This window comes from Nematolebias whitei, chromosome 15 (genome assembly GCF_014905685.2).
Source record: "Nematolebias whitei isolate Nwh7 chromosome 15, NemWhi1, whole genome shotgun sequence".
NCBI classification, from domain to species: Eukaryota; Metazoa; Chordata; class Actinopteri; order Cyprinodontiformes; family Rivulidae; genus Nematolebias; species Nematolebias whitei.
In genome coordinates this window covers 21,155,518-21,167,033 of record NC_056512.1, presented here as the reverse complement: position 1 = coordinate 21,167,033, position 11,516 = coordinate 21,155,518, and the positions used below count along the sequence as shown (strand labels likewise).

At 43.3% G+C, this 11,516-nt stretch overlaps 1 protein-coding gene across 1 annotated transcript in view; it reads right to left on the bottom strand.

The window, feature by feature from the left end:
* Positions 1 to 9,293: 9,293 nt before the first annotated feature.
* rnf216 (ring finger protein 216) overlaps positions 9,294 to 11,516 on the bottom strand; it is a 33,406-nt gene continuing 31,183 nt past the window's right edge. Inside the window, 3 exon segments of the mRNA XM_037689458.1 lie at positions 9,294 to 9,615; positions 9,617 to 9,722; positions 10,370 to 10,439. Of these exon segments, the coding sequence (XP_037545386.1) occupies positions 9,348 to 9,615; positions 9,617 to 9,722; positions 10,370 to 10,439 (444 nt within the window). The 3' untranslated portion in view covers positions 9,294 to 9,347.

The window sequence follows — 11,516 nt, the reverse complement described above, 5'->3', positions numbered from 1 at the left end:
GTATTGGGATAAAACTGGATGTTTGACGAACTCCCGTCGTGTAGCACCGTTGGGATCGGCCATCTTGTAATTCTGTTCCCTTCATCTCTCAACACAAACGTTTCCATCAGCACGAGGGACCGGTCGCTGTTTTCCTGTAATGAAACTCAGTTTTTGTTCCCTCTGATCAGAGTGTCAAACGAAGGGTTCACGTGATTTCACATGGTGACACATCTGGATGTGAACATCTTACAGATGTGGAGGGTAAACGTGGTAATGACTGTGCCTTACTGAGTTTTTTGGCAGTAGGAAAATATTTTTGCTTTGTAAAACTGGAATTTTTGTTTTGAATTTTGTACAATTATGAATTATTTTCTTTGGATATTGTGGAGTAATCTCTCTTGTGCCATTGGTTCGCCTAAAATCCAGAGACCAATAAACCTGAGATTTGGAATGCAGACACTCGTTTCTCCTGTTCTTTCCAGATATTTCACTGAAATTTCTTTTTTCAGACTTTTTTTTTTAAAACAAAATAGCTGCCTGGTAAGTAGTTCTGTGGCGATATTATGAATGGTTAGTATTGGGGATGCACAATATTATCGACATGGCATCGTCCGATATTAGCATTAAAGTTAAATATCGGTCATCGGCCATTCCATCAAAAACTGATATAAAAGATGCTGTTTTTGTACGACAACCCAGTGACGAGGCGTCTCATGCGCCTGCCTGATCTGATCACGACAGAGAAGAAGATTCAAAATGTCGGCCATGTGGAAGTTTTTTTTTTTTTCCCCCCGTTAAGGATATTGGATTCAGAAGATTAATGGACTACGTTGAGCCTCGCTACATCGTCCCCAGTTGGAGATATTATTCCGACGTAGCCTTACCAGAGTTACAAGACGTCATTTCCAACGTCGTTGAGAAGCTAATAGCCGAAAGCACTTGTGAGTTTTACCACAGACATTTGGACGTTGTGTTAGCCCCGTTAGCATGATTAGTCTTATGGCACAATGCATAGACCAAAACTTTGATCTTAAAAAGTCTGTCCTTCATGCACAGGAGTGCAGAGAATCCACTCTGCAGCCAGGAACCTGGAACAAGCCTCCACAAGTGAGACAGCATCGCAGCTGACTAATGCTAATAAATAACATTTAACACTTCATTTAATATAAGTTAAAGTGATATGCATATCATATGGCTGTTACTGAATAGATGTCACCAGCTCTTACAGTTGTTGCACAATTTTTGTAGCAAATAAACCTAAATAAGAGGAATATATTCTGACAAAGGGACTTATATAAAATATCTGTTAGTGGCCAAAAATCCAATATCGTGCATCCCTAGTTAGTGTCTTACCTGTTGTACATGGCTCTTTGCTCAACCTCAGTGTGTGGAAGTAGAGGCCATTTTAAAGGGTCACACTTCAAATTAAACCATGAACTCTGTACGCCACCCAGATCTATTCTAGAGCATCCCAGCATCTGCAAAAATACACTTTTCTTGCAACTTGCGCTCCGTTTTGTTTAAATGGCAACATCTTTCCTAATTCTTTAGACTGATCAATTGTATTTGAGGCAAATGGAAGGAAAAAAATAGTTTCAAGACATTTGTAGCCTGAGTGGCACATATGGCCACGATACAGTGAAAGTAAACGTACAATCTGGGGGATTAAAACAATAATTTAGAAAGGAACTTTAAAACAAAACATTTAGCCCTTTTTATTCTTGTAGAAACCTGGCAAGAAAAGAAAAATCTTTGCTTATAATTGTGTCCTATTTTTGTTTTCACATGTTTTAATGTTGAAGATTGGCAGAGGCCACTGAGCTAAAAGTAACTCAGAAGGTGCTACAGCTCTCTGAAGAGAGGCCGGGACAGAACAGAACCATGATGTTGAAAGAACCTCACTGCTGACTGACTCGCACTGGAAATGTTTTTTTTTTTTCCATTTTGCAGCATTTTAGTATTTTTATTTTTTGTATTTTTGCTGCATGCTTAGGCATTTCGGCCCTGTGATGGACTTGCGACCCGTCCAGGGTGTACCCCGCCCCTCGCACAGTGATTGCTGGACATGGGCACCAGCGACCCCCGTGACCCAAAATGGAATAAGCGGGTAAAGAAAATGGATGGATGGATGGATGGATGCTTAGGCATTTCTTGTTTTTGTTTTTTTGGCGAGTGGAAATGGTTCTTCTCGTCCTGAGCATTTCATTGCATTGTTGACCTTGTGTTGACCTTGTGTTGACTTTTTACATGACAAATCAACCTAACCTTCCTGGAGGAATGTCCCATTCCAACCAGAGTAACCATGTGAGGGAAACCCAACAGCAGATTGTTTGTTAAAATAGTTTGTAAAATTTATTATATTAAAATAGTTTTAAAATGGAAACTGTCCTCTTTGCTCAGATTATCCGTTAGCTCATCGAGTTGGTCAGAATTGTCTCCAATTCGACGTGTTCATAAGATTTCCAACTGTTTAAACGATCTGAACCAGCTGTTGCACATCCTGAGCCTCAAAATGAAAAATGCTGCCTCAGAAGAGCTAAAAGTTAAAAAACGTCAATTTCATCCAACATTTTGCAGCAAAATTATTTTAAAACCTTTGTATAAAGAAGTGAATGCATCATAATGTGAGTGAACTGTTTTCAAGGCTTTGATCAAATCAGACGGTCCAGGCTCCGGTCGCTGCGGCCTCGAGCACAGACAGAGCTTTGTCTGGTTCTGGTGCCGAGTGAGTTCTGTTCTTTTTGTGAACTCAAAACCTTTTTTGTTTGTTTTTCACCAAACTCATTTCATATCTGACTCTTTCGATCTAATCTGTATCCTCAGGCCGGTCCGATGGTTCCAGTGGACTCTCGGCCTGTTCTTGCAGTTCTCATGTAATCCCAGCTTCATGTCTGGCGTCCGTCCAGTTTCTGGCCGCAGCAGCTCCATGGGATGGCCCACATTCGTACACGCACTCATTTTCCTGTCTCCTGAATGGAGCCTTTGTGTTGAAACATTTATTCCAGCTCAGACAGAGCAGCCCCCACAGATCCACATGTTCAGGGTGGTAATGTAATGATGGAGCCTCTGAGCACTTCTCTAATCTGTTTCCTCTGCCAGGTTCTCAAAACAAACGCACCCTCCTATGAACCTCGCCTCTTTCTGCTCGAAAGATGACTCACTGAAAACCTGACCCAGATCCAGCTCATGGCTGCTGTGGCTTGTGGGTAAAGAGCTGGCTCCGTCACAGAGGGAGGAGATGGATGTGGAATGGCTGCCAACCTCCTCCTTTGTTACCATGGAAACAACAGCTGCAGGAAGGGGTGTGTGTCTGTGGGGGCAACGTCAGGGTGAGAGGAGTCAAACCCCCTCATATTATTCAAAAACACCATTGGGGGGGGGGGGGGGGGTTTCGGGGCTTGTGGAGCACAAGGTGGGGGTGGGGAGGCCAGAGCTTTAAATAATCAGGAGGAGGTGGGGGGAGAAACACACCCGTCTCCATCAGCTCTGTCTCTAATCAAATCTGCCTCAGTCCTCGTGGGTCCAGGCAGTCGGGCTCTGGGTCACCGGGTCAGTTGGGTAATCTCTTTACAGGGAGGGGGGCAGACGAAGAGCAGGGTGGTAACTCGCTAATGCAAATAAAAGACTGGTGGGACACGCTCCGCATGCTCCAGGCCGCCATAAAAACAACCACTGCTCTAACTCTAGCTCCATTCAGGCCAACGGGTAGTGTGGACGAACGTTCAGCAGCTCCAGCCTCGTGTTCAAGTAGAAACATGGACGATGAGAAAACTGGGACCAACTGAACAAGTGGTGTCACGCGGAGGAGAAGAGGTCAATCGTTGGCTAATGTTTTTGTCGCACCTGTTTGTCGTTTTATAATCCTGAAAAATTAAATGAACCAGGCTCTCGTTTGGCCATGAGCCTAGTCTGGATGAAGACTTTTGCTTTGTTTCTCAAACCTCTGTGCTGATGTCACCAATGATAAGACTTACTAATGATTAATTAGAGCCTTCCACCAAAATGGCCAGATTATCCCTTTAAGACAAAAGGACATGAATCAGACGTTCATCTTCTTGAACTGTTGAGTGAACGATCATCTTCTGAAACCCATCAGTGGAGGCGAGTCGTTAAAGGACAGTTCAGATCTTTAGGAGCTCTGAGTGAAGTTTCATCATCAGCATCATTTTAAACAAAGATGTTGCACAATCTGAGCTGGGGGTCGTCTCACTTCAACGACCAGTAAAAATAGTATAAATACATTCTGGTGGATCTGAACCCTTTTTTGAGTTAAAAATGCGAATTGACAAAAATCAAACCAAACACCGCTCTCGACTTACAGATGCAGCTTCGAGACGTTTTTGTAACTCCCTCACAAAATATGTTTTAATTTTTATCTTGGTAAACAAAGTGCGAATAACAGACGTTAAAAATTCATCTAGGTCAAAACATCTAAACATCTAAAGTCAATCTAAAAGCTGCGATTTCAGTAGCGCAGGAACGGAAGGGGTGAAATAATGAAAACATCATTTGCACATTAATGATGATTTTGTGAGATGATCTGTTTCACTGCAAAACGATGAAGTTCCCTGAAGTGTCCTGAAACCCTCCCAGTCATGACGATATGATCCATTTCTCATGTTTTTCATGTAGTGTAATAAATAAACTGAGTGATGTTCCAACAGCTGGGCAGATGTGAGCAGCAGCTCTGAGGCCGCAGCAGGAAAAGCACACGCTCATTAAAACAAACAGACACTCCTTAAAGACACAAACAGACAATAACAGAAACAAACAACGCAGACGGACCAAACTGTCAGGGGAGCCAAGGCTGGCAGCACCAGAGGTCCCAGAGGAGGAGGAGGAGGAGGAGGAGGAGGAGGAGGAGGAGGGTTTTAATATGCACACTCACACATGGATGTTCCTGTGTCTTTGTGTTTTCTGCTCTTTAAACATCATTTTAAAGGAGGGGGAAGGTGTGTGTGTGTGTGTGTGTGTGTGTGTGTGTGTGTGTGTGTGTGTCTGGTCCAGGTTCTGCAGAGGATCAGAACATCAGATCACAGCAAACGTTGGATGAAAACCTTGTTTCCTCAATGAAGTTTCAGAAACTTTCACAGTGAGTTTGAAGCTCGGGGCCCACTGAAGGCCAGAAGATGTTTATGACGTGTCGAAGACGAGTTGTTCAGCTCAGCTGAAACGTGATGTTGCCACGACAACGGGTCAAAGGCCTTGAGACAGACAGAAACTACTTCATTTAGCCACAATGGAGAGAAGTTAATGTGGAGGGGTCAAGGTTTTCTAATCCAAGGACCCCGCATCAACTCTGAAGCACGGTGGTGGTAGCATCATGCATGCAGTAGTGCACTGCACCAAGTAAGAGGTCAAACATCCAACAGAGATCTACTGGAAGCTGCTGATGTCGACCAAACTCTGTGGGATGTTGAACCAAGTGACAGTATGTATACATGTGAGTTATGTATAATTTGGATCCAGTGTTTGCAACAACTACAAACTTGTACATGTGCACACATTTGTTTAAATAAAGTTGTGTTTTGAAAAAAAAAGTTTCAAATAAACCATTTAAAACTTTAAATTAGCACGACATTGAAGCCCATGATGGCTGTATGTAAACTTCTGACCCTATTCAGCTCTGTGACTGGACGGCTCAGAGTTTAACAGCAGTGGGTTGAATTCAACCTTCAGCCCGTCGTCTCAGTTGTAGAGAAATGTTGAACATGAGCAGGCGGTATCTCAACGGAAAGATTTTTTTGACCTATAGTCATTAGTATCGTGGTACTGATCCTGTACCTGATACAAAAACACAAATATTTTGTATCTCTACACAGGAGCTTTTTTCTTTTTAACAATTTCTATTCGATTTCTGATAAATGGATCAACTTTAAAGTGACTTCTGTGTTAAATGCCACATATGTGCTCCGTGGTGACAAAAGAAGTCAGAATGAACAGACTGCGGCAGAAAAAAAAATTTGTTGATTTTTACCAAAATTGAATTTTGTGTGAAAATTTGTCCCTAAAGACGCCATTTAGAAATCACAGAATAACATATAGTTCCTCAAATCCACCTTTAATTTGAAGTTTTTAACAAATATCCTTTGAAAGTGAAACCCCCCCCTTCTGCCAGCTGGGAAATCCCTTCGTATAATGTTTGGCATCATTGTGAAGCTTGGGGGTCGCCCTTTATAAATGTAGGGCTTGAATTCCCGATGGCGTCAGTAAAACTGCAGTTTTCAAGCTGCGGATCATTTTCAAGCTTTGGAGACGGAGAATTTGAAAATGACTCATTCTTGAAAACGTCCTCCAGGTGACTCGTTTGTCCAGAACAGGTCACGTGTTCCTAAATGCATCACATCTGCACAATATTCTGAGTTATTAGTCGTGTCATGGCTCAGATTATGAGTTAAAGAAGGTTTCTCTCAGTTTTTGTGCATCAAACGTCCTCCAGTTAGATTTTCTACTGAAACCTTCATCGGACTCTTCGTCTCTGTGGTTTAATCATCTTTACAGCGTTTCAGCCGCAGCACAAATCTTCTTAATTCTCCTTTATTTGGTCTAATCACGCAGCTAATCCAGCTCTTTGTTGTCTGGATTAAAGACGTCATTAGTTGATAATTCTCTTTAATTCCATCGAAACATAATCCAGGACCCAAACTCTTGTCTGCAGAGGTCCGGGGCGTCTTCATCAGAAAGACGAGTGGATTCCAGCGAAGACGAGATAGCAGGGATGCAGACATGACACGTAGGCTGACGGGGACACCCCGGGGTGACCGGCCCAAAGGTCAAAGGTCACAGCATTCCTGAGGTTTCTGCACAACATCAGCTGTAGAGAAGACGCTCATCTGGAGCCTCACCTCCACGAGAGGCTGGTGGTAATCGATTTACTCCTATATGGGCATGTTTGTTAGCAAAATATCTCATGAACTTAACTGTACTGAAACTCTCAGGAAGTGATCAGTGAATGAACATGTACAGGTAAGATGGCTGCCACAGCAAAGCTAACCTGAAAAACACTAAAGTGGCCACAAATTAAGCAATTTTACAGAATTTAAAATAAACTTTGGTGTGGTAGTAGCTGAGAGTCCTTCCTAATCCATACTCTGAGCACTACCAGACGGGTTAGTTTTGAAGCTTTGGCCTCAGAGGAGGCGATGATTTGAGATTTCATCGAGGAACGTTTTAAATTCATCAGAGGTGATCCGAGTCAACGTGGCTGGTCGGAGGTAGAAGACTCACACTTCGGCTTCAACTAATATCAAATAAAAACTAGAGAAACTGCATTTCCTGCAAAATGCAGTGTGAATGTTTACTGCTGAATGACTTTAGCTGAAAGCTGCAGAAGAAGCTGAAAAGGTTTCATCGCAGAACTGTTGATGTGAGCTGAATTTGAACAGCTGACGTTTGTTGAAAGCAGCAGAAAAAAAAAAACAGAAATGTGTAACGTGTCCAAATAATTCTTTAAAACGTCTTCAGATGATCCAAAATGCTGCTTCCAGAGTCTTAACTGGAGTTAGTGGGAGAGATCATATCTCTCCCGTTTTAGCTTCTCTCCACAGGCTCCCTGTCAAATCCAGAACTGAATTCAAAATCTTACTTCTAACCTACAAAGCTCTCAACAACCTAGCTCCATCTTATATTTGAGATCTTGTTGTTCTGTATCTTCCTAACAGAGCACTACACTCTCAGACTGCAGGTTTACTCGTGGTTCCTAATTCCCAAAAGCAGAATGGGAGGAAGATCTTTCAGTCTTGTGGAACCAACTTCCAGTTTTTGTCCATGAGGTCGACACATTGTCCAGTTTGAAGACTGGGATTAAGACTTTCCTTTTTGATAAATCCTATTGGCTTGGGTTTCCTGAGCTATCCTTTAGTTATGCTTAGACTGCTGAAGGACAAAGTGACCACATTTCCTCAATCTGCTGCTCTCTTTACTTACGCTACTGTTTGTATTTGTAATTATTTTTATCTTGCGTTTTTGTCTTTCCTCCTATAAAAAGTACACCTGGACCTGCCATTGTGTAGCTGTTCCTCCTTCCTGTCCTCTCAAACCCAGCCGATCAAAGCAGATATGGCTGCTAGTCATGAGTCTGGCTCTGCTAAATGTTTTTTCCTGTTAAAAGGGAGTTTTTCCTTTCCACTGTTGTCCTCGTGTTGCTCAGGATGAGACAGTGACAAAGATTCAACACAATCTGCTGCTTCCTCAGACGCAGAACTTTTACCAATTGTTTTTTTTTAATACTGTACGTTTCTGTTCATTGTGTCCTGAGATGACTTCTGTTGTGACTTGGCGCTATATAAATAAACTGAACTGAAATGTAAAATGGATATGCTGAAATTTGTGACAAAAAAACTGAAATGAGCAAAGAAAAAGCTAAAATTATTAGAAACTAAAGATCAGAAAACATGCTAAAATTAGCAGAAAAATATCTATAAAACTAACTTAAAATGTTGAATTTAGAAGAAAGAAGCTAAAAGGAGCAGAGTAATAGCTGAAAACAGCTGAAACGAGCACAAAGGAGCTGAAGCAGACCAAAGCAGTAAAAGGTTTTAAACAGCTAAAGGGTTTCAAGGATGTGAACAGAGCGTCATTCACTTTTGATTAGAAAAAAAAACATGGCTGACAAAGCTAAATATTTCAAAAAGTAAAAAGTGCACAATAAGCTAAAGTCACAGCAGGAAGGTCCTGAATGAGCTGAATGTTTGGAGTCACTACCTGCTGAAAGAGCACAAAGTGATTTAGATAAACGAGGAGCTCGACGACTGAACCTTTAGGATGCCAGGGTCAAAGCGGAGGTTTGTTGTGCTCCTTTCAGTCTGGGTGATTTGTCACACCCGGCTGAACAAAGAAGACCCCTCACAGATCCTGGCAGATGATTGGTGGACCCCCCCTCCATCTGTCATGTGATTGGTGCACAGCCCCCGGGCTGTTGGCGTGAGTCAGCTGTTTCCCCACAAGAACAGAGACATCTCCTCCTCCTGGTTAAAGTGAGGCGGGACATTTGAACACAAAAACTTTATTGAAAAACTCTCACACCTGTATGACAAAAGATACAAAAGGGAATGTTAATGTTTTAATTTTTATGTTTTTTATCTCAAAAATATCTGTAGAAAGCAGACAAGCCGCCTCGAAGCTTCAAACTGTTTGTCAGCTCGCCTCGAGAACTTAAAGAGAAAAAAACGAGAGGGGGGAAAAAAACATGTTGCTGAAAAATCCCAGAAGATGGCGAAGCCTGAATGTTTTTATTTTTGAGTTTTACAAACGCAGCTCTGCTTCGGTTTAATGCGAAAGGCCATTTTTGTGCAATGAACATTGAAACGGAGGATCTGCACTGAAGAGACTGTGGTGTGTGGATCCACACGCCTGCCCACAGCGTGTTAGAAACGTCTGTAGTAGCGTGGAGGGGGTCCGTAGTGCATGGGCAGGTCCATGTTGTGATGATGAGGGTTGAAGGGGTGGTTGTGGTTTTGCTGGTTGTTGTTGTTTATGTGGGGCAGGTTCTGGGGGATGGGGGCGTAAGGTGCCGGGGGCAGCCGGGGTATGATGATCTGGTGGTACATCCGGCCCGGAGGGAGAGGCTGCGGGAACACCTCCGGGAAGCGGCCGCGCGGCGGAACGAACAGGGGGGCTTGTACCGCTTGGGGGGGGCGCTGGGTTCGGGTTGGCTGGGTTTTCTGGTGGCGGACCCACACGGGGTCTCTTGGCCTCTGCGCTGACCTCCGGGGGCGGGCCCAGTCTTTTTTCTGAATTATCTGAGGAGGAGGAAAACAAAAATACAGACGAGTCACGACGACATCAATTACTCCAAAATGTGACCTGAGGGCGAGAAGTGGCCCCCGGATCACTGCCGTATGGTCCACGACGTCCTTAAAGGGACAGTCTGGTCATTTTTAAGTGATGTTCGGTCACACAGTTATCAGTAGTTAGTCAGAGCATGGAGTTTGGAGAAAAGGCAGAAGTTTTAATCCAGGCGAGGCTAAACGAGGACACATTTCATAGCTTTTCAGATCATTAAACTTCATGCTGATGTCAAAGAACTCCACGCTGGTCAATAACAAACATCTACCCAACGTGCCAAACACAGTAAGACTTGCTCTGAAAAAGACTCCTCTGTAGCCACGGTGCTGATGAATTTGTGGCCTTTTGATTCGTGTTCAAGTCAAAACATCGGCCGGCTGATAAAAAAGTTGCCCTCTGCTTCACACAACAAGAAAACACAAACTAAACCCAGGAACTATTTTGAACCCGGTCTGAAGCAGGAACAGAAACATCAACAAGGTGCGTAACGGAGCACAGAAGCCACAGTACAACGAGAATCTCAGTTTTCACACACACACATTTATTTTAAGAACGTTCACAAACACGTGCACTGTTACACCACGCACGTCCTCTTACTAACCTGCACACTTCTTATTGAGCTCGGCTTCACCTTCCTTCTGGATCTCCTGAATGATCCGCTCGTCGTCTTGCTGCAGAGACACAGAACGAGTCGTTTAGAGGCAGCAGCAACAGGTCGGCTGGTTCTTCTGTCAGCAACTAGTCATCACTGAAGATCTGACTCAGAGCTGCGTCTGGACGTTAGAAAACTGGAGCTTTTTATTCTACCACAGACAAAAAGGCTCAAGGATAAACTCTCAAATGCGTCACGTGTTCCAGGTGTAGCTCCATGTTTCTGACAACCTTACGTCTGTCACAAATACACCAGTCCCTCGCCACTTCGCAGTTCGACTTTTGCAGTCTTGTTCTTTCGCTGTTTTTCAAAGTAAGATTGTACACGACTGTCAACTTTAATTTTACTCAAATGATTGGGACGGTACGGGATACAGTAAAAAGTTAATGGAAAAAATACTTTGGACAGGTGCAGCCATGTTGTAGTTTTCTCTCAATAAGCCTATACTGTATCAGCAGTCAAAAGAACTACATTACCCAGAATCCAACATTGCTTCCGCCCACTGCTTTCTGCTGAAATGGAAGGAAAGTTTGATCTGAACCTGACTAAAAAGTTTGGTGCCTATTAATAGTGACTTCAGCGCTCAGTGGATCCAGAGAGCCGTACGGAAGTGACCGGGAATTGGACCAGAACCGGACTTCCAGCCTCATCGGTCAATCTGAGCCATGCTTGTCGGCCCATGAGGCCTCTCGAGCAGGGAGGTGTTTCTTAAAGGTCCAGTGTTTTCTCTGGAGCTCACCGGGACTTTTTTAAATCTGGATTTGGACTTGATCAGGACCACTGTGTGGTTCTGTGCTGGCTCTCTGAAGGTCCGGCTCTCTCTAGAAGCCTCTTGGTGAGAGCCAATCAGAACTGGACCAAGGCTGGAGAGTACCCATATAAAACTTTGCAGTACTGTACAGTACACACACGCATTAAAATTACGTAAGTTTGAGTTTAGAACATTACAGGAGTGTGGGAAGAGTTTATAAAGACTTAAAATATATAAATACTAAAAAATAAATATAGCGTTCCTACTTTGTGGTTTTTCACCTATAGCGGGGGGGGGGGGGGGGGGAACAACCTCCGATATCACCGGGGGGGCTCCTTTAAAAAA